An 18854-nucleotide genomic window follows, 5' to 3' on the forward strand; every position below is an offset into this window, starting at 1 on the left:
TGGCATTAGAGCTACAAACACAAACTAAAGGAGAATGGAACACCGATGGAACACAGTTCTTCCAAAAGTTATTCCCTCACTTGGTGTTTTGATGCTGGAGGCGGAGAGCGCTCCGCAATCTGTCAGTGGCGACGCTGAAGGCTCCAGCATGTGATTCTCATTCATTATTCTCATCAAACCAGCAGGGAGCATCGTGACTGTGGATGGAATGCCTCCATCACTTTCAAATGTTTCATCACACCATAAAGAACTCTGCCAGCTCTCTGTAAATGTATGACCTCAAAAATATCTGACATTTCTTGTTTCCTATCCACTGAAATGATCTGCGCCTCTGTGATAAGCTGAATGTGTGTGATTTTATTGACCTGGCAGTTTATCCACCAGGCTCCAGTCATTATATTAACTCAAACAGGCTATGGTTTCTGTTGTGATATTGCATTTAATTAAATGTTTTACATTGTCATCATTACATCAGTTCTTCTTTTCAGACAGTGGTAAAAAAGACAAGTTCTGCTGCAGATATATAAAAGAAGGCGGCGATACAAATCAGTGTAAACGTGTAAAAGCTGCAGAGACCTCTGCCAGTCATCATCGTGACACCAGCGTGACTTCTCCTCAGCAGTCATTGATTGGTCGATCAGAGGAGCTGAGTCTTGTGATTGGGAGTCTTTGGAAAGTGTGTCCTCCTCCAGCATCAGTCCTCCTGTTGCTAGTCGACAGGCTCGTACTCCGCTCGCTGTCTGTACAGGCAGTAGTGCTGAACCATGAAGAGGACGTCGAACACCACGGAGAACAGACCCAGACCAAACTTTGTAGGATCGCCAAAAATCAGCCTCCACTCGTCTGTGGAGAGACGCTGCAGTCAGTTCACTCTGTTGTATGCTCAGTATTACATTACATGTCATGTTAGCGGACGCTTTTATCCAAAGCGACTTCCAATTAAGTGCTTTCACTTAACTCCAGAGAGCAAGGATCAAGTACAAGCACATCAGCTAAACTAAGTGCATTTAACAACATCCTGTTGTCCTCGGGTCAAATTTGACCCATTTTCAAAAAGTTTCTGTATCAGAAATTTGGGTTTCTTTCAACCAAATTGTCAAAAGTTATAACGTGGATGGTTACATACAACGTTCTTCACAAGTATAATAAATGATCAGTTCACTACTTTCATTGAATTTGGGTGTTTTATTCAATTTTATGGCAAAAAAATGTTGGAAAAAGCTTAAAAAAAAGTTGGAAAAAACAACAAAACCGTCAAAAAAAGCGCAGAAAAAAAGATTTGAACAAAAACATCGGCAAAGGTTTCAAAAACGTAGAGAAAACAAAACTTAAAAAATGTCGGGAAAAGTTACAAAATTGTCGAAAAGAAAAAAGTTTTTAAAAAGGTCCTATGACATGCTGCTTTAATACTGTATCTTAAGTCTCTTTTATACAGGCCTTAGTTGTCCCCTAATACTGTATCTGAAGTCTCTTTTATATAGGCCTTAGTTGTCCCCTAATACTGTATCTGAAGTCTCTTTTATATAGACCTTAGTGGTCCCCTAATACTGTATCTGAAGTCTCTTTTATATAGACCTTAGTGGTCCCCTAATACTGTATCTGAAGTCTCTTTTATATAGGCCTTAGTGGTCCCCTAATACTGTATCTGAAGTCTCTTTTATATAGACCTTAGTGGTCCCCTAATACTGTATCTGAAGTCTCTTTTATACAGGCCTTAGTTGTCCCCTAATACTGTATCTGAAGTCTCTTTTATATAGGCCTTAGTGGTCCCCTAATACTGTATCTGAAGTCTCTTTTATATAGACCTTAGTGGTCCCCTAATACTGTATCTGAAGTCTCTTTTATATAGACCTTAGTGGTCCCCTAATACTGTATCTGAAGTCTCTTTTATATAGACCTTAGTGGTCCCCTAATACTGTATCTGAAGTCTCTTTTATATAGACCTTAGTGGTCCCCTAATACTGTATCTGAAGTCTCTTTTATACAGGCCTTAGTTGTCCCCTAATACTGTATCTGAAGTCTCTTTTATATAGGCCTTAGTGGTCCCCTAATACTGTATCTGAAGTCTCTTTTATATAGACCTTAGTGGTCCCCTAATACTGTATCTGAAGTCTCTTTTATATAGACCTTAGTGGTCCCCTAATACTGTATCTGAAGTCTCTTTTATATAGACCTTAGTGGTCCCCTAATACTGTATCTGAAGTCTCTTTTATATAGACCTTAGTGGTCCCCTAATACTGTATCTGAAGTCTCTTTTATATAGGCCTTAGTGGTCCCCTAATACTGTATCTGAAGTCTTTTATATAGGCCTTATGGCGCTTTTCCATTACATGGTACCAGCTCGACTCGCCTCGACTCTACTCGCCTTTTTTGGTTTTCCATTACGAAAAAAAGTACCTGGTACCTGCTAACAGGTACGTTTTTTTAGTACCTCCTCAGTCGAGGTTCCAAGCGAGCTGAGGCGAGCCGAAAAGGTGACGTGAAAGCGACAGACGGGGGTGTCCTGAACAAACCCGCTATTTTTAAACAGTTTAGCTAGCTGTGTTTTTTTTTGCTGCCTCCAGCTTCTTCTGAAACAAAATGTGTCTTCTGGCTGTGGCAACAATAACACACCTTCCACGTTCTGTGTGTGTGTCGCGTTAGGTCACGGCAGTTTACTGCGGCGCCGCTTGTTTCAGTTCTGCGGAGGCTCCAGGCAGAGCTTTCACCGTATCCTAACAACACACACATGCTGGCTCGACGCACACACCAGCTGACAAATGTATACATCAGGCCACATATTACATAGCCTCCACAGAACTGTAAAACAAGCTCAAGTGGCCTGATGTTTATACTTGTGCGCTGGTGTGTGCGTCGAGCCGGCATACGACCAGCCACGCTGAGGCGGTACTAAAATCTGCAATGGAAAACGGACGCACAGTGTGCCGAGTCGAGTTGAGGCGAGTCGAGCAGGTACCATGTAATGGAAAAATGCCATTAGTGGTCTCCTAATACTGTATCTGAAGTCTCTTTTATATAAGCCTTAGTGGTCCCCTAATACTGTATCTGAAGTCTTTTATATAGACCTTAGTGGTCCCCTAATACTGTATCTGAAGTCTTTTATATAGACCTTAGTGGTCCCCTAATACTGTATCTGAAGTCTCTTTTATATAAGCCTTAGTGGTCCCCTAATACTGTATCTGAAGTCTTTTATATAGACCTTAGTGGTCCCCTAATACTGTATCTGAAGTCTCTTTTATATAAGCCTTAGTGGTCCCCTAATACTGTATCTGAAGTCTCTTTCCTGAAATTCAGCCTTGGTGCAGAATGCACACGGCAAGGATAGAGCATAACATAGTTACCGTTGTTGTAGGACTGTATGATCATCTGCAGGATACTGAGGGTTCCACCTGTGAAGTCCAGCAGCACGTTGCCTATGCTCCAGCCCTCGGTGCTCTGTTTCATGTAGTTCATGTAGGCCTGGACAGACAGCAACACTGTAAGCGCCTGTCGGCCATACATTCATTCATCCTACAGTACGCACGATGGAATGTAACACTGAACTGAACACTGTGGCACAGCACTGAAACACACTCATATATACATAAATCTTGGTCATTTTCACAATTAACGGCATTGCATCCTTTTTGTCAGTACATTTTCTATAGAGCGAATAGACGTATATAGAAAGACGTGCATGTTGTAATGCAATGCAACAGTCCTTCCTTATGAAACGGAGCATGTCAGGGAGGTGGACTGGATTGTTTTTAGCATGGAGAAATAGATCAGTGCTACCGTGAGTCCAGTGTCAAATCACACGACTCAACAAACTCAATATTTGAATTAAGTTCCCGTGTTGAGTGCACGGCTGTGGCGTTACCATCAGTGAGTGGGTGGAGCTTACCTGCGGCACGTATTTGACCAGAGTGACTGCTAGTTTAATGTAGGAGAAATAGTAGAGGTAATCCAACCAGGTGATCTGTTTGGCTACGGCAAGAAACAAGCTGACCAGGGCAAAGGTCCAGCCAATCAACAGCAGGAACACGGCTATGCGGGACACCCGTTGATCCCCCCTCTGGAGAGAGAGAGAGAGAGAGAGAGAGAGAGAGAGAGAGAGAGGACAGAGACCATTACACACTGATACAGAATCCAGGACACAATGACACAATCAAATACTTAGAGGAACCTTTACGTAGTATTAAAGGAACATGCCGACTTATTGGGACTTTGTCTTATTCACCGTATCCCCCAGAGTTAGATAAGTCCGTACATACCCTCCTCATCTCCGTGCGTGTTGTAACTGTCTGACGCACCCACCACTAGCTTAGCTTAGCCCAGATCCTGAAGGTAACCGGCTCCAAATACAGACTTCTGCTACTTGGTCGGTGTGATTTGCTCGCGGCACCTGAGAAGCCCCATGGTGAGGAGCAGAGAGTAACAACGGTGCTTTCCAGGTGTTGCGCTAATCACTCCGCCCAAGTAGCAGAAGTAGCAGTGCTTCGCCTTCTGAGAATATAGTTCCCAGTTTGTATACGGTTAGAAGATGGCTGTGTCTCATGTGACCTTGTTATTTGTACACCCTGTGACTATACAAATCACAACATGTACATCTGAAAATGTTGGCGTTATTTAGTCACGCATTGGGAGCAGTAGGCTAGATGGAGCTGGTTACCCCCAGGATCTGTGCTAAGCTAGGCTAGCGGTGGGTGCGTCAGACAGAGTTACGACACGCACGGAGATGAGAAGGGTATGTATGGACTTATCTAACTCTGGGGGATACGGGGAATAAGACAAAGTCCCAATAAGTCTGCGCGTTCATTTAATGGATTTTCATTGCCAATGGGCGAATGGATTGTAACGCAACTTAAACAGTGAGACTTTCTCGGCTGCCTAGAACAGCCTGTGCGCTGATTTGTCAAGGACTTGGGATGGATTTTCGTGGAAAATCCAAAAGGATGTGATGTCACAGCGGCCCTGAGTCCATTGTCTCTCTTCAGCTCCATGACAGCGTCGGCAGTGTGCTTCGCTAGCTAACATTATCTTAGAAATGGAGTCTGCTAACATTCACAAAGAAGCGGCATCCCCCCCACACACCCGACTTCCTTCGGCTGTGAAGGAAGGTCTGGCAAAGTGAGACTAGGTAGGGTTAGATCCTTCCCTGTTAGTGGAGATTTGAGTCTGCAGGAGTAGTTCATAGCCTTCACTGATAAACCAGAGAACATTGGTGTGATATCTGGCACAATCTCCCCTTCTGAACACTGAGATAGATTTGAACCTGTGTACATTACCTCGTACACAGCAGCCTGGCAGATGTAGACCAAGGTGAGCAGCACAGCATGGAGACTGAAGAAGACATCGTTTGCGGTGACCGGGTTAATTCCATTCGGGTTCTTCATCAGGAACTCCTCCTGCAGGCAGAGACATAGCACACCCCTGCTCATTAACAGCTCAGAGGAGGGGAGACAACCTTCATGGAAATATGGAGACATGAACATGTCCAGACAAACGCTGTGTTGTTAACATCCCTGACGGTGACCTGGGAGACCCTGTTTACTGATGCAGAGCACCTCCTCTATCTGTGGAACAATACAACTCCTCTGCTGGAGCACAGTCCCTTCACTTATTCATGTCTGCTTCCTCTGGATTGATTCAGCATTTCACCCGGGGACTCAGCAGTACTAGACTGAGCGTCATGAGTAAAACCAGTGGGGAGTGTGCCTATGTTCCCACAGCCCTATGCTCCCACATTTCTAAGATTCTTTTCAAAATTAGGCCCTATGTTCCCACATTTCCTTTTTCATAATTTTTTATTAGATTTTATCCCCCTTTCTCCCAATTTGGTAGCCAATTACACCCAACCTGTAATCCAGTAGCAATGGACTACAGATGGAATGTAACCCTAACCCTAACATAGGGCCTAATTTTAAGAAAAATCTTAGAAATGTGGGAGGGAACATAGGGCTGTGTCTTCAGTGGAAAAACAATTTCTTAGAAATGTGGGACCATAGGGCTGACCCCAAACAGTGCAGTGTCCCTTTAAAGGTCCCATGGCATGAAAATGTCACTTTATGAGGTTTTTTAACATTAATATGCGTTCCCCCAGCCTGCCTATGGTCCCCCAGTGGCTAGAAATGGTGATAGGTGTAAACCGAGCCCTGGGTATCCTGCTCTGCCTTTGAGAAAATGAAAGCTCAGATGGGCCGATCTGGAATCTTCCCTTTATGAGGTCATAAGGGGAAAGGTTACCTCCTTTTTCACTGCTTTGCCCGCCCAGAGAATTTGGCCCACCCATGAGAGAGAGACATCATGGCTTGCAAACAAGCAAAGTGGCAGTTGGTCAACGCAACACCCCCACCCTCCACCTTGCCCCCCCTCTCTCCTCCTCCTAAAGCAACAGACACAGAAATGGCACATCCTAAGGAAAGCTCATTGTGTGACTGGCTCTAGTGGCTGTAATTCTGCACCAAGGCTGAATTTTGGGAAAGAGACTTCAGATACAGTATTAGGGGACCACTAAGGGCCCTGACACACCAACCAGACGGGCCGACCGTCGGCAGAAAAGCCAGTCGGACTGATCAGTCGGGTCCCCGAGGTCTAAAAAATGCCTCAAAACACACTGAGGCGACGCCGACTTGAGCGTACGCTCTGCGCGAAACGTAATACGTCTCCATAGCAGCAGGCGGCGCTGCTCTGTATTGTTTCCATTAACAGTCTGATTATTTCCCAGAAAATGAAAACCGGCAGCTGATTGGACGAACACGTCACGTGGTTCTTTTTTCTCCGGAAATTCACAGACAGACTGTCATGGCGGTTTGTTCAGAATACAGTCTCATATTGTACTAAAATAGTTCACCGAAACGTGTTTCTGAAAACATTTTAAGCGAGAAATAGGCCATGCAGTTTCTGAATCTGTCTTCATTTCAGATTGACAAACGTCAGTTTAAAAGATTTTCGTCAGAATTTGAGCGGCTCATCCGCTCCCCATTTCCGGACGAGTCCCGACTGCCCTGTCCCCGACTGAACATGTTGGGTCGGCCAAAATGAAGGCCGACAGCTCCTCGGACGGCACGGGACACACGGAACAGACTCGAGTCACCGACCTCGCGAGACGGTCCGACGCCCGATTTTCGGGCTGGTGTGTCTTCTCTCTAAGGCCTATATATAAGAGACTTCAGATACAGTATTAGGGGACCACTAAGGTCTATATAAAAGAGACTTCAGATACAGTATTAGGGGACCACTAAGGTCTATATAAAAGAGACTTCAGATACAGTATTAGGGGACCACTAAGGCCTATATAAAAGATACTTCAGATACAGTATTAGGGGACCACTAAGGCCTGTATAAAAGCATCCAAAAAGCAGCATGTCATAGGACCTTTAAAGGACGAAGTTACCTTTATATAGGGCACCCAGAACAGTCCTATGTTGAAGACACTGTAGGCGATGAAGCCAGTTAGGTTGAGAGCCAGGAAGTCAAAGTTGAGACCTACAACACTGAACACAAACACGATGCTATCATTAGTCTGACTCACTTTTATTTCATTAACATAGACATGGTTAATATGTAAGGGTTAATGCCCGACAAGGTGTCCATTGTCAGGAATTAAACAACGGGCCGGTTTTTACGCTTAAAATGATTCAGAAACGGATTCTTGTTGACAGTTTGAGTGAAATGACACATTTGCAGTCCAGTTTAATAAATCCAAGGAGAGCCCTTGGAGCTGGACGTCCGTCTTAGCCAGTGTAGAGTACACCTGAGTGCCTCCTAGGGTAATGTGTCGAGAAGGCCGTGAGGCTGATATCCGACAGTATATAAACACCATCTAATTTAGTTCACTTGAGCAAATCTGCAGAGGGGAAATGTCCCGAACATTGAATGAGACTACCTTTTCCTCCTCCAGTTCTCCCAGGCTTGTGGATAGAAGGACACCGACCAGGCCAGGAAGTAAATCCAGCCAATCACCTGACTGAGCACCGACAGAACGTCGCTATGGACGACCAGGAAGTGGATCCTGACGGACGGACTGGAGGAGAGAGAAGCAGGCGGGTCAGAGATGGGATGGATTCTGTGACGGGACGGTGCGGCGGCATCAGACACCCACCTGTCCAGCTCCGTGCTGTTGCTGAGCAGGTACGTGGTCACCTGGCCGACGTCGTGGGCCGTCACGTCGAAGGTGAGCGAGGACGTCTGCGCGGGCAGCAACACCTCAACAACAAGCACAACAGCTTTCAGTCGACGGCTCCTGGGTGGGGGGCCGGTACCGAGTACATGGAGATTAATATGATCTTTGTGTTGATTCATTTTGCTCACAGAGATCTGGGCTTTGTGTTTGATCTTGATATCTTTATGGACAATAATGGAGCTCTATAGCCCAGGGAAATAAGAGCTTAGCAGGAGAAAACCATTGTTGCTTTGTTTCTCCTTCTTTAAAAAGGTGCAGTAGGTAAGACTTATAAAACTAACTTTCTGTCATATTTGCTGAAGCTGACCCTATGTTCTAGTAGAACTACATGAAGTAGGTCATTAAAAAATAAACATCTGGCTCCTCTGGCACCACCTACAGCCTGTAGTGCGATTTGCAAAAATCCACCGCTCCCTGTTCAGATGCACCAATCAGGGCCAGGGGAGGTGTCTAACTGCGTGTCAATCACTGCTCATGCACACGCATTCATTCTCCCTTGTGAGGGGGAGGGGCTTAGGAGACCGTTTTGGGCTTTAGCGGAAAGGGGGGAGGGACTGAGAAGTTGTCGATGTTCAAATTTTTTTGCTAAGTCCTGGATCTTCGCAATCCTACCTACAGCACCTTTAAGTGATGATACTGTATCTGAAGTATCTCATATTTATGATGCATATTGATTTGCATTTCACACGAATCATACTCTGGGTTTATGAACGTGTACAACAACGTAATATTGTAGCCTGGTGATGATAATAGTTGGCATGATTTTATAGATCATGTTTTAATGTTAAACATACATGTGGCACAGTGAATCTTTAGGATGAACTGGGTCTGTGGATCCTAGTGACTACCTTACCTATAGGACAGTAAGCCTATCATCAGTGGGGATTTATATCTGCTAATAATATGTTGGATTCATTATAGGACCTTTTTTAATTTTTGTATAGAAACTTGACAATAATTTGGAGAGCCCTTCTGCATTGACTCTGAGGACCCAGACCCCCTGTTGAAGATCTCTGTGCTAGAGGAAAAGTAAAGTGAGGGTCACCAAAAACACAATAAGATGAGATTTGCACTTGAGTTGTACTTCAACGTTAGTGTGCCTCAGGCTAAATTAGGATTCATCCTCCTCTCCGTTCCATCTCTTCAGCATCTGAACCTGCATCCAGACTGTAGGTTCACTGCTGCATCGGTTACCTGCTCAGGCACGCTGATCACAGACGAGTAGTTTGTCTTGGAGCTGAAGGTCACGTTGAACCGAATGACAGCCGACTGGTTGACAGGGGAACTAGAGACAGACACACAAGTCCAGTCAGAACAACACTGATCCTGACAGCTGCTTCCACAGACCACAGGAGCCCTGACAGCTACAGCACCCGGATCTGGATTTCACTTTTTTAAAGTTTTAGTGCGTAACTTTTTGATATTAATGAACGTCCGTTAGGCCTGCACAAGTAATCGTTATAAAATCTCAATTTACCCTGTTCATGATTTAATTTTTAAATAACTTTGATTTATTCATTTTTTTTTAAAGTAATATATATATATATATATATATATATATATATATATATATATACACAGATTTTTTTATGACTTTGATTCTCATTTAATTTTACAAGCAGACTGCATCACAAATGCTACTACTTTCTTCTGTGAGTTTTAAACATAGACTGTATAAAAAAGGTTTTAAATCGCTCCCAAGCACTGCAATGCTCTCCCTTCTCTTCATTGAAGCCTCTATGTTTACAGGCTCGTGGTGATGCACAATGTGCTATAGGTGCCAACAAAAATCTATGTTTGGTACTGCCAATTTGTTTTCTTTTGTCATGGTTCATGTGTGCAATAAACATTATACTTTGTGAGAAAAAAATCGTGGCAGAGAATCGTGATATCAATTCTAAGCTAAAAAATCGGGATTCATATTTTTCCCCGAATCGTGCAGACCTAACATCCGTTACATTCAAGCCATTGCCAAATGAGTTGCCACAAAGCTAATTAAGACCATCAGCTCCGCACAACTCTCTCTGTATTTCTCAGTATGGCTATGTTCAGAAGATTGTGTCGTCCGGTGACTTTCGCGCGCAGAAACTCGAGTGAAGATAATGACCTCTTCTGAAGAGTCTGTCATGTTTTTTTAATCCTCCGTGTCCTCCTTGGCTACTAGCAACTGTGTGGAGGAGGGCTGGGGGCGCGTGCGCGATCACATAAGGCTTGTATCATGTGGACGCGGCGACAGTTTTGTTATCATTACTTAATATTCCTCATGGGGGAGAGAGAAACTACTGGCTTTAACTTGCTGAGCTCTCTGCCTTTTTAGTGTTTCATAGCTTTACCCTGCGGCCCCAGCAGCCCCAGCACTGCTGTGGAACATGGTAATGTTGTAGAAGCTGTTACACAGACACGGCTGACACACACCTGGTTTGACATGTTTTTCCAGTTTTAGCTGCCACACACTCACTCATTAACAGACCACAGATTCAATAACTTCCTTCAGGAAGTTCTATCTTAAAATAACCGCAATCTATAGTAGTGCAGAGGTTGAAGCTATGGATTTTAAAGAGTAATTAAAGCAGGAAACAGAAACGAGTCAAAGACTGAATGTTACAATGTGGCCTGGCCAATGCAACTCTCCCCAACATATTACTGTACATCAGGGCTCTCAAGTGTCATGCACTGAGCGTGACAGTCACTCATTTTGGTCTTTTGTCACGCACTCCCGCCACACATTGTATTTCTCACGCGGAAAAACTATAATATATTTAATATGCTACAGCGCCCCAAATTTCTCTGGCGCACCGCTCTCACTATGGAACCGGCAGGAATCAAGCAAGTCTCCCCTGGAGTTCTTAGTTGTGCCTGCCACTTATCAGCCAATCAAAAAAAAGAGGGGCTACACAATAGCCAATCAGAAAATGGCACTATTGTATCTGGGTAAGATTTAACGCAAAAACCAATGAAGAAAAAAGCATAGAGCAGAGCATACAGTGTCTGTCAGGTCTGAGATCTATCGTATCAGCAGAGCAATCACGTATTGTACAGCAGACTATGGTGCAGGTAGATTATTTTCTGAAGTATAGTGACTATTATAACTTTATTTTTCTCAAAATATCACGACTCCGCCAAATCTCAGAACACAGATATATTTTGAATGTGCACAAAGTTTTGAACATGAGCAGAAATCTTGCTCAAACTTAACAATATTACAGTCCAGGGGTTTATTAATAAATTAAAATGAATTAATGTATCATTGAGGTGAATAACTGTCATATGCACATTTAAGGAAGTTACTTCCTCAACAAAAGATGCAAAAGAAAAGGGAAGAGTAAATGATGCTGGCTACATGTGTGCTGACTCAGATATAATAATAGAAAAGTCGATCTACAGGAGAATAAATAGATGAAAGCAATACAGAATGCCTGAGAGCCTTTTGTAATATATTCCATTATGTTTTTATTTTTGTATTATAATCTGTTTCCTTTTACATAACGATATTTCCAGCATAAATTGATTCAGAAAAAGGTAGATATAGGTGCATTCAAATTCACCAGAATGCAGGAAATGAAGTGTTTAATGCTCAAAATTTTTTGGGGGAGGACCCCCTGAGCCCCCACATCATTAGTCACCATGCGGAAATGGAATAAATACTTTGTATTTGGTTGAATTGTCAGTGCCATGTGTCAAATCTTTTCTTCTGCAAGTCTGAGCAATTATTAATAACAAAAACACTAATAATAATAAACACCCCCATTCCCGCGATCTGTCCAACCCGCCCCCCCCTCTTTGACCCCCTGACAGGGGGGTAGAATGTCACTCTTGCCTGTCTTCAAAACTTGAGAGCCCTGGTACATCCAACAAACTGAGCTGTGTATCCAACTGTACTGAAAGTGCTCATGGATTTACAGGAAACTGTAAAAGGGTTGGTGCTAATCCCCCTTTAAAAAAGGACAGACAGGCAGACAGACAGACAGGCATGCAGACAGACACAGCCAATCAAACAGAAACTGCAGACTCATCATAAGTCTCCTACAACATGGTGTCAGCTTGGGAGTGAAAGCAGCTAACGCTACACACAGTACATGGTTACCTGGTGGTAATGGTGACGTTGGCTTTAGAGTTCTCCTCAAGTGTGACAGACTCTGGAGCAAACAAGAACACTGTGGACTCTGGAGGACAGACGGACAGACAGACAGAGACACAGACAGATGGACAGACAGACAGACAGACACAGACAGACAGACAGACAGAGACACAAACAGACAGACACACAGACAGAGACACAGACGGACAGACAGAGAGACAGAGACAGACAGACAGAGAGACAGACACACAGACAGAATAATAATCATTGGACATTCAATTCAAGATACTCCCAGAAACCTATGGCATATTTGTTTACAATTTTACCACCATCATCATCATCATCATCATCATCATCATCATCATGAGGTTACTACAAGGGTGACTGAACATGTTTAACATTTTCAGAACCTGTACATCTTCACGGGTCATTGAAACAGACAGAGATAATATCCAGGAGAGAGAGATAGTCACCAGAGATGCAGCTCAGCGCCCCCAGCAGCAGCAGCTGGGCAGGAAGCCATGTGTTCACCCAGCCCAGAACAGCCATGTCTGCAACACACACACACACACACACACACACACAGCACGCAGTCCTTTCACACAATCACATAGGTTATGATAATCACAACTGTCACTGTCACTGAACTGTAACCCACACTGGCTGGGACAGTCACTGACACCTTGACATGACAGTGAGTATATGAGAGGGTTTCACTATGCACACTTATTCACTTCATATGACGTGTTAAATCAGACAGACTGCCTATCCCAAAGCACAGATGGCATTGAAGAGGTTTATGGAGGCTAAATAATCTGAATATTTAATCTACTGTTAATGTTAGAACCATAGAAGCATAGACTGTATAGAACTAGGTTAGAAGCATAGACTGTATAGAACTAACTAGGTAAGAACCACAGACTGTATAGAACTAGGTTAGAACCACAGACTGTATAGAACTAGGTTAGAACCACAGACTGTATAGAACTAGGTTAGAACCATAGACTGTATAGAACTAGGTTAGAACCATAGACTGTATAGAACCATAGACTGTATAGAACTAGCTTAGAGCCATAGACTGTATAGAACTAACTAGGTAAGAACCATAGACTGTATAGAACTAGGTTAGAACCACAGACTGTATAGAACTAGGTTAGAAGCATAGACTGTATAGAACTAGCTATGTAAGAACCATAGACTGTATAGAACTAGGTTAGAATCACAGACTGTATAGAACTAGGTTAGAACCATAGACTGTATAGAACTAGGTTAGAACCATAGACTGTATAGAACTAGGTTAGAACCATAGACTGTATAGAACTAGCTATGTAAGAACCATAGACTGTATAGAACTAGGTTAGAACCATAGACTGTATAGAACTAGCTATGTAAGAACCACAGACTGTATAGAACTAGGTTAGAACCACAGACTGTATAGAACTAGGTTAGAACCACAGACTGTATAGAACTAGGTTAGAACCATAGACTGTATAGAACTAGCTAGGTAAGAACCACAGACTGTATAGAACTAGGTTAGAACCACAGATTGTATAGAACTAGGTTAGAACTAGGTTAGAACCACAGATTGTATAGAACTAGGTTAGAACCATAGACTGTATAGAACTAGGTTAGAACCATAGACTGTATAGAACTAGCTATGTAAGAACCATAGACTGTATAGAACTAGGTTAGAACCATAGACTGTATAGAACTAGCTATGTAAGAACCACAGACTGTATAGAACTAGGTTAGAACCACAGACTGTATAGAACTAGGTTAGAACCACAGACTGTATAGAACTAGGTTAGAACCATAGACTGTATAGAACTAGGTTAGAACCACAGATTGTATAGAACTAGGTTAGAACTAGGTTAGAACCACAGATTGTATAGAACTAGGTTAGAACTAGGTTAGAACCACAGACTGTATAGAACTAGGTTAGAACCACAGACTGTATAGAACTAGGTTAGAACCATAGACTGTATAGAACTAGGTTAGAACACGTCAGAGTGACGACAGAGTCTACAGACATAGGCTACTGTATATTACAGCAAGTTATCGATCTTAATACTGAAACGGTTCATTGTCTTTAACACGTAAATATAAAGATGAAACTTCACTTACTTGAGCTGAGTTGAGTGGACAGCTTTCTTGTTCGCAGCTGCTCAGTCACATGACTCTTCTTTCTTCTGTGGCAGTGGCATCTTGTTCTTTGTTTCTCACTCCCGGTGGTTTCCAGCCGGCCGGGCGGTGTCCTACCGCCCCCTGCTGGACACTCACAGAATGACTCTGACCCTGGCATCATCAGTCCTTTCTTCAACAGTCTATGGTCCTGTGCTGCTAGATCACAGACACGAGTAATGAATGAATCCCTGTTCAATCAGCCATAGGCATTACAAAGGATGAGGACACTCTGGACAATCTCAACATTCACAATAATCAGGATTTATATAATTCGTGTCTCAAAGTCATTATTGGCCGAGTGCATTTCAAAAATCATCTAGCTTACTCGATGTCACTTACCAAAAATGGATTATAGATTGTATTGCCTTTATAGACTATAAACCAGGCTAACTTTAATTATATTTGGAAAAGAAAAAAATGAAAATGAAAGCAGCTTTTGGTTCCATATATCCCAAGCAGAGTTTTATGAAACAAGGAGGCATCAACCTCTAAGATATGACTAGGTTACATTATTCACGTCCTCAGCTGGTTATATTATATTATATTGGAAAATGGTCTACAAGCATAATTTTAGTTTCCATAACACCCCGCTGTGGAATTGCAGGTATGTGGTATTTAGAAATACATCTTTACTTAGAGAAAAGAATATGGTCTGTAATGCACTTTTTGTTTAAAATGTAGGTTAAATGATTGAAAACAGTAAGACAATAATAACGCTAATGTTATCAAAGCAATTTCACAATCTATAGTTGCGATGTCTCACAGATTTACATTAAAAGGTCGGAACCAACCTGCGTGTTAAGTTTCAGTAGGACGTTTACTGTGTGGACTCCAGTGTGTGACCTTCCGGTGCAATGCTCCGTGGTTCCTGTTAGAGGGAGCCGCTCGCCAACATGTTTCTAACGAAGCTCTGTCCCGTTTCACCGAGCACTCTGCTCTCACGGTAAGGCTGCACACACGCACGCTCGGTTCACGTTAACGTGCACATTAGCGCTCGTGCTGGTTTACTGTCAGACAGAAAAGAATGGAGAGGAAGGGTCACGTCATTGGTGCTGGTTTTGGCAGCTCATGGCTCATCCGACATTTACAGTAAGTCTAACTCTGTGTGTTTGTGTGTGTGTGTGTGTCTGTCTCTCTCTGTGTGTGTGTGTGTGTGCGTGTGTGTGTTGTGTGTGTCTCTGTCTCTCTCTCTGTGTGTGTGTGTGTGTGTGTTTGTGTGTGTGTCTCTGTGTGTGTGTGTGTGTATGTGTGTGTCTCTGTGTGTGTGTGTATGTGTGTGTCTCTCTCTCTCTCTGTGTGTATCTCTGTGTTGTGTGTGTGTCTTTGTGTGTGTGTGTCTCTCTGTCCTCTGTGTGTGTGTGTGTGTTGTGGTTTTGTGTGTGTGTCTCTCTGTCTCTCTGTGTGTGTATGTGTGTGTGTTGTGTTGTGGTTTTGTGTGTGTGTTGTGTGTCTCTCTCTGTATCTCTGTGTGTGTGTGTGTCTCTCTCTCTGTATTTCTGTGTGTGTGTGTGTGTGTGTGTGTGTGTGTGTGTGTGTGTGTGTGTGTGTGTGTGTGTCTCTCTCTGTATTTCTGTGTGTGTGTCTCTCTCTGTCTGTCTGTGTGTGTGTGTGTGTGTGTGTGTGTGTGTGTGTGTGTGTTGTGGTTTACTGTGTGTGTCTACGTGCAGGTGTGTTTTCCCTGTGCTCCCCCAGACAGTGGCCCCGGCCCGGGGCTCGGCCGCAGGGCTCGGCCAGGCTTCCCTGCTGCACACCCACCACGCTCAGTGGAACTCCAACAGGACGTCGGTGGTGCGCTGTGGCCGCCAGAAGTATGAGCGGCTGTACCCGGTGATGCTGGTCCGACCTGATGGATCTACAGTGAACATCAGATACAAAGAACCCAGACGCATCCTCATGGTGAGAGTACACAGTGTACACTCTGCTCTCTTTCTACACAACATGGCTTTCATTCTTCCTGCTTATGTTAACATGAGTGACCAGATAGTTGGATCATATTAATAATATTACAGAAACATGTTAGCCTGATGTCGTCATACTCGGATTCTAGTCAGAATATGAGTCTGACACTGCTCCATTGGGCTGTGATTATGGGGGGGTGTTTCAACCGAACCAGGAAAGAAAATGCCTCTGCACTCAATTGGATAGACCTACAACCAATCAGAGCGACGGAGACAGACGTCACAGAAGCTGCAAGTCAAAGGCAGGCTTCGACAGAGCAAAGGCGGAGGCGGCAGTTTCCGTGTCGTGCGGACGGGTGTGGCAATGTGTATACATATACGTGATCGCGGTTCTCTGTTCCTCTTTTAAAATGAATGTGCTGTCGATATCTTCTATAACAGACGCAATGGCGGAATCTACACATCTCACTTCTCCAGCGGCAGTCATCTTTGTTGTAAACAAATTCAACCCAAGCGCTCTTTGGTGATGTGGTTGATTACGTTACTGTTGATCATCTGTCCATCATCGTATAAAGCCCGCCCCTGACAATTTGATTGATCCGAACAGCTCTGGTTCGAGCATAGTTGCTCCACAACGGATCAAGTCCAGACCGAACTTCCCGACCTTAAATGTTGTGGGCGGGGCTAAGTTTGGCTGGCATCCAGGCTAGAAACATGTTTTAAAAATCTCAAACGGGTCTGGACCTGCATCAAAACACAGCGATACATGTGTATGTGCAGTAACCGAGTGTCTCCCTTTTAAAGTGGGCTCTAAGGATTTTAGTATCTGCTTCCAGCAGCGCAGAGATCCAAAAAAGTATTTGAGGATATGACACTCTTATTCTAGTAGAATATGTGGATTCTGAGTGGGTTGTGGTTTTACTGACTTATTAAAATGCAGTGTGTTAGCCTGTCACACACCATTTTGCAAGTCAACGTCTCAGTCATCAAACACTTTCCGATCTTGGCATGTCTAAGTTTGGAGACTTCCGTAGACATTTGAAAAACCATGGTCGATAGCCGAGGTATCGTGACTTTCAGTATGTTTTCCAGCCAAGCCAAGAAATAACCCTGATGACATCACTATGACCTCATCAGGGTTATTTTCTCAGACTTGGCAAAGCTCAGGCAGAGCCACAGAGGGCATTATACAGCTGTTTCCAAAACCACCTCCTGCTCTGCCGACTGACTCCTCATTTCCGCTGGTTTGCGGAACGGCTGCGTGCTCTGCCGTCCGTCAACACCCACCAGGTCCGGATTTGTTGCGGTACGGCTGCGGCCATGACTGACAGCTGTAGTCACGAGGACCCACGAGATCTCGCGAATTCATGTAGAATAGAACCACAAAACCAACAGCAGTTTGTTTCCATCCAGAGGAGTAGAGGGGAAACTACTCTGTGCTGTGTTTTCAAGGTGTAGTGCAGGGAAATATCTTTTTTTATATTATATTATCTATCTATCTATCTATCTATCTATCTATCTATCTATCTATCTATCAAATATTATTCTGTTTGAATTGTGCTGAATTGCTGCGGAGCTCTCCGGCGTCCGGCAAAAATAGAAGCTCTGCGTATCTGCTCCGGAGGGCTGCGGACCGCCGGAGCTGGGACGGAGTCGGAACGCAGCCGTTCCGCAGTCAGTGGAAATACACACGTTGACTTTAATGGAAACCTAATGACTCCACCGCCATTTCGCAGCCGTTCCGCAGCCCCCCCCCCCCCCCCCCCAGAACCAAACTCATAACCTGCACTGCTCCTATAGTGTACACATCCATGAGTATGTCTTCATATTTGTGTTTATCGGTGTTTCTTTGTGTGTTGAAAGATGCCCGTGGATCTGTCCAGTCTGTCTGAAGAGGAGCGTCGAGCTCGACAGAAAAAGAGGGAAGTGAAGAAGACAAAGAAACAGACGACCATCCACTATGAGGACGACTTTGAAGCTGACAAATACAGCCACTTCTGGAAGAAGAAGTGACTTGTTTATATGTGAATATATAAAGATCATATTCTCACTTTCAACCCTGCATTCGTCCATATTCAGTATTCTTTTTTTTTTTTATTGGAGAAGATCAAACGGTGGACACTGAAACTCAGACCAACGACTCTGGCAGAGTACGGCAGGACAAAGGCCACGTGTAGCTCTGCTGCTGGCTGCTGACTCTCTCCCTGACCTGTACCTGCTAAAGCTGGAACCATTACCATGCTGAGTTAATACTTTGGTTTAATAAAGCTGTGTATCTGTGTGGTGAATTTTAATAAAGCACATAATCCTGTTGTTGTTAAAGTGCTGTTGGGCTACACATGTCCTGGTTACTGATGTGCTGCAGCAAGCAGCAGCCTGTCCTCTCTCTACTCTACACTGAGTTAAATAAAGCCTCCAGGCTCTGAGCAGACTGACTGACTGTGTGTAACCTCCTGGAATCTGAAAAACTGTTGTGTACCTACGTATATTAATAAAATACAAAAGGCATGCTGGGAGCAGAGATGGGACA

At 43.8% G+C, this 18854-nt stretch overlaps 2 protein-coding genes and 1 long non-coding RNA gene across 4 annotated transcripts; 2 read left to right on the forward strand and 1 right to left on the reverse strand.

Annotated features, from left to right (window-relative positions):
- Positions 1-423: 423 nt before the first annotated feature.
- ctns (cystinosin, lysosomal cystine transporter) lies at positions 424-14548 on the reverse strand. 2 transcript variants are annotated; one of them, XM_031311823.2, is made up of 11 exons: positions 14367-14548; positions 12716-12793; positions 12249-12327; positions 9359-9449; positions 8084-8187; positions 7868-8005; positions 7376-7475; positions 5268-5387; positions 3884-4054; positions 3342-3459; positions 424-843 (listed from the first exon to the last, which is right to left on the reverse strand). In XM_031311823.2, exons 1-11 carry the CDS (start codon positions 14545-14547, stop codon positions 710-712), a joined length of 1314 nt encoding a protein of 437 aa, XP_031167683.2. In that variant the 5' UTR covers position 14548; the 3' UTR covers positions 424-709. The 2 variants fall into 2 exon arrangements, with proteins under 2 accessions (XP_031167683.2, XP_031167682.1); XM_031311822.2 differs by having other exon boundaries at positions 12716-12837; positions 14367-14457.
- On the forward strand, positions 12964-13804 carry LOC116058888. Its single transcript, XR_004107144.2, has 3 exons — positions 12964-13081; positions 13178-13261; positions 13339-13804. It is a non-coding gene; the product is annotated as an uncharacterized LOC116058888 (long non-coding RNA).
- Positions 14549-15145: 597 nt separating the features above from the next.
- On the forward strand, positions 15146-18756 carry mrpl55 (mitochondrial ribosomal protein L55). The gene is made up of 3 exons (XM_031311829.2): positions 15146-15369; positions 16094-16322; positions 18188-18756. Exons 1-3 carry the CDS (start codon positions 15320-15322, stop codon positions 18335-18337), a joined length of 429 nt encoding a protein of 142 aa, XP_031167689.1. The 5' UTR covers positions 15146-15319; the 3' UTR covers positions 18338-18756.
- The last annotated feature ends 98 nt before the right edge of the window (positions 18757-18854 follow it).

Source organism: Sander lucioperca, chromosome 11 (genome assembly GCF_008315115.2).
Source record: "Sander lucioperca isolate FBNREF2018 chromosome 11, SLUC_FBN_1.2, whole genome shotgun sequence".
In the NCBI taxonomy this organism is placed as follows: Eukaryota; Metazoa; Chordata; class Actinopteri; order Perciformes; family Percidae; genus Sander; species Sander lucioperca.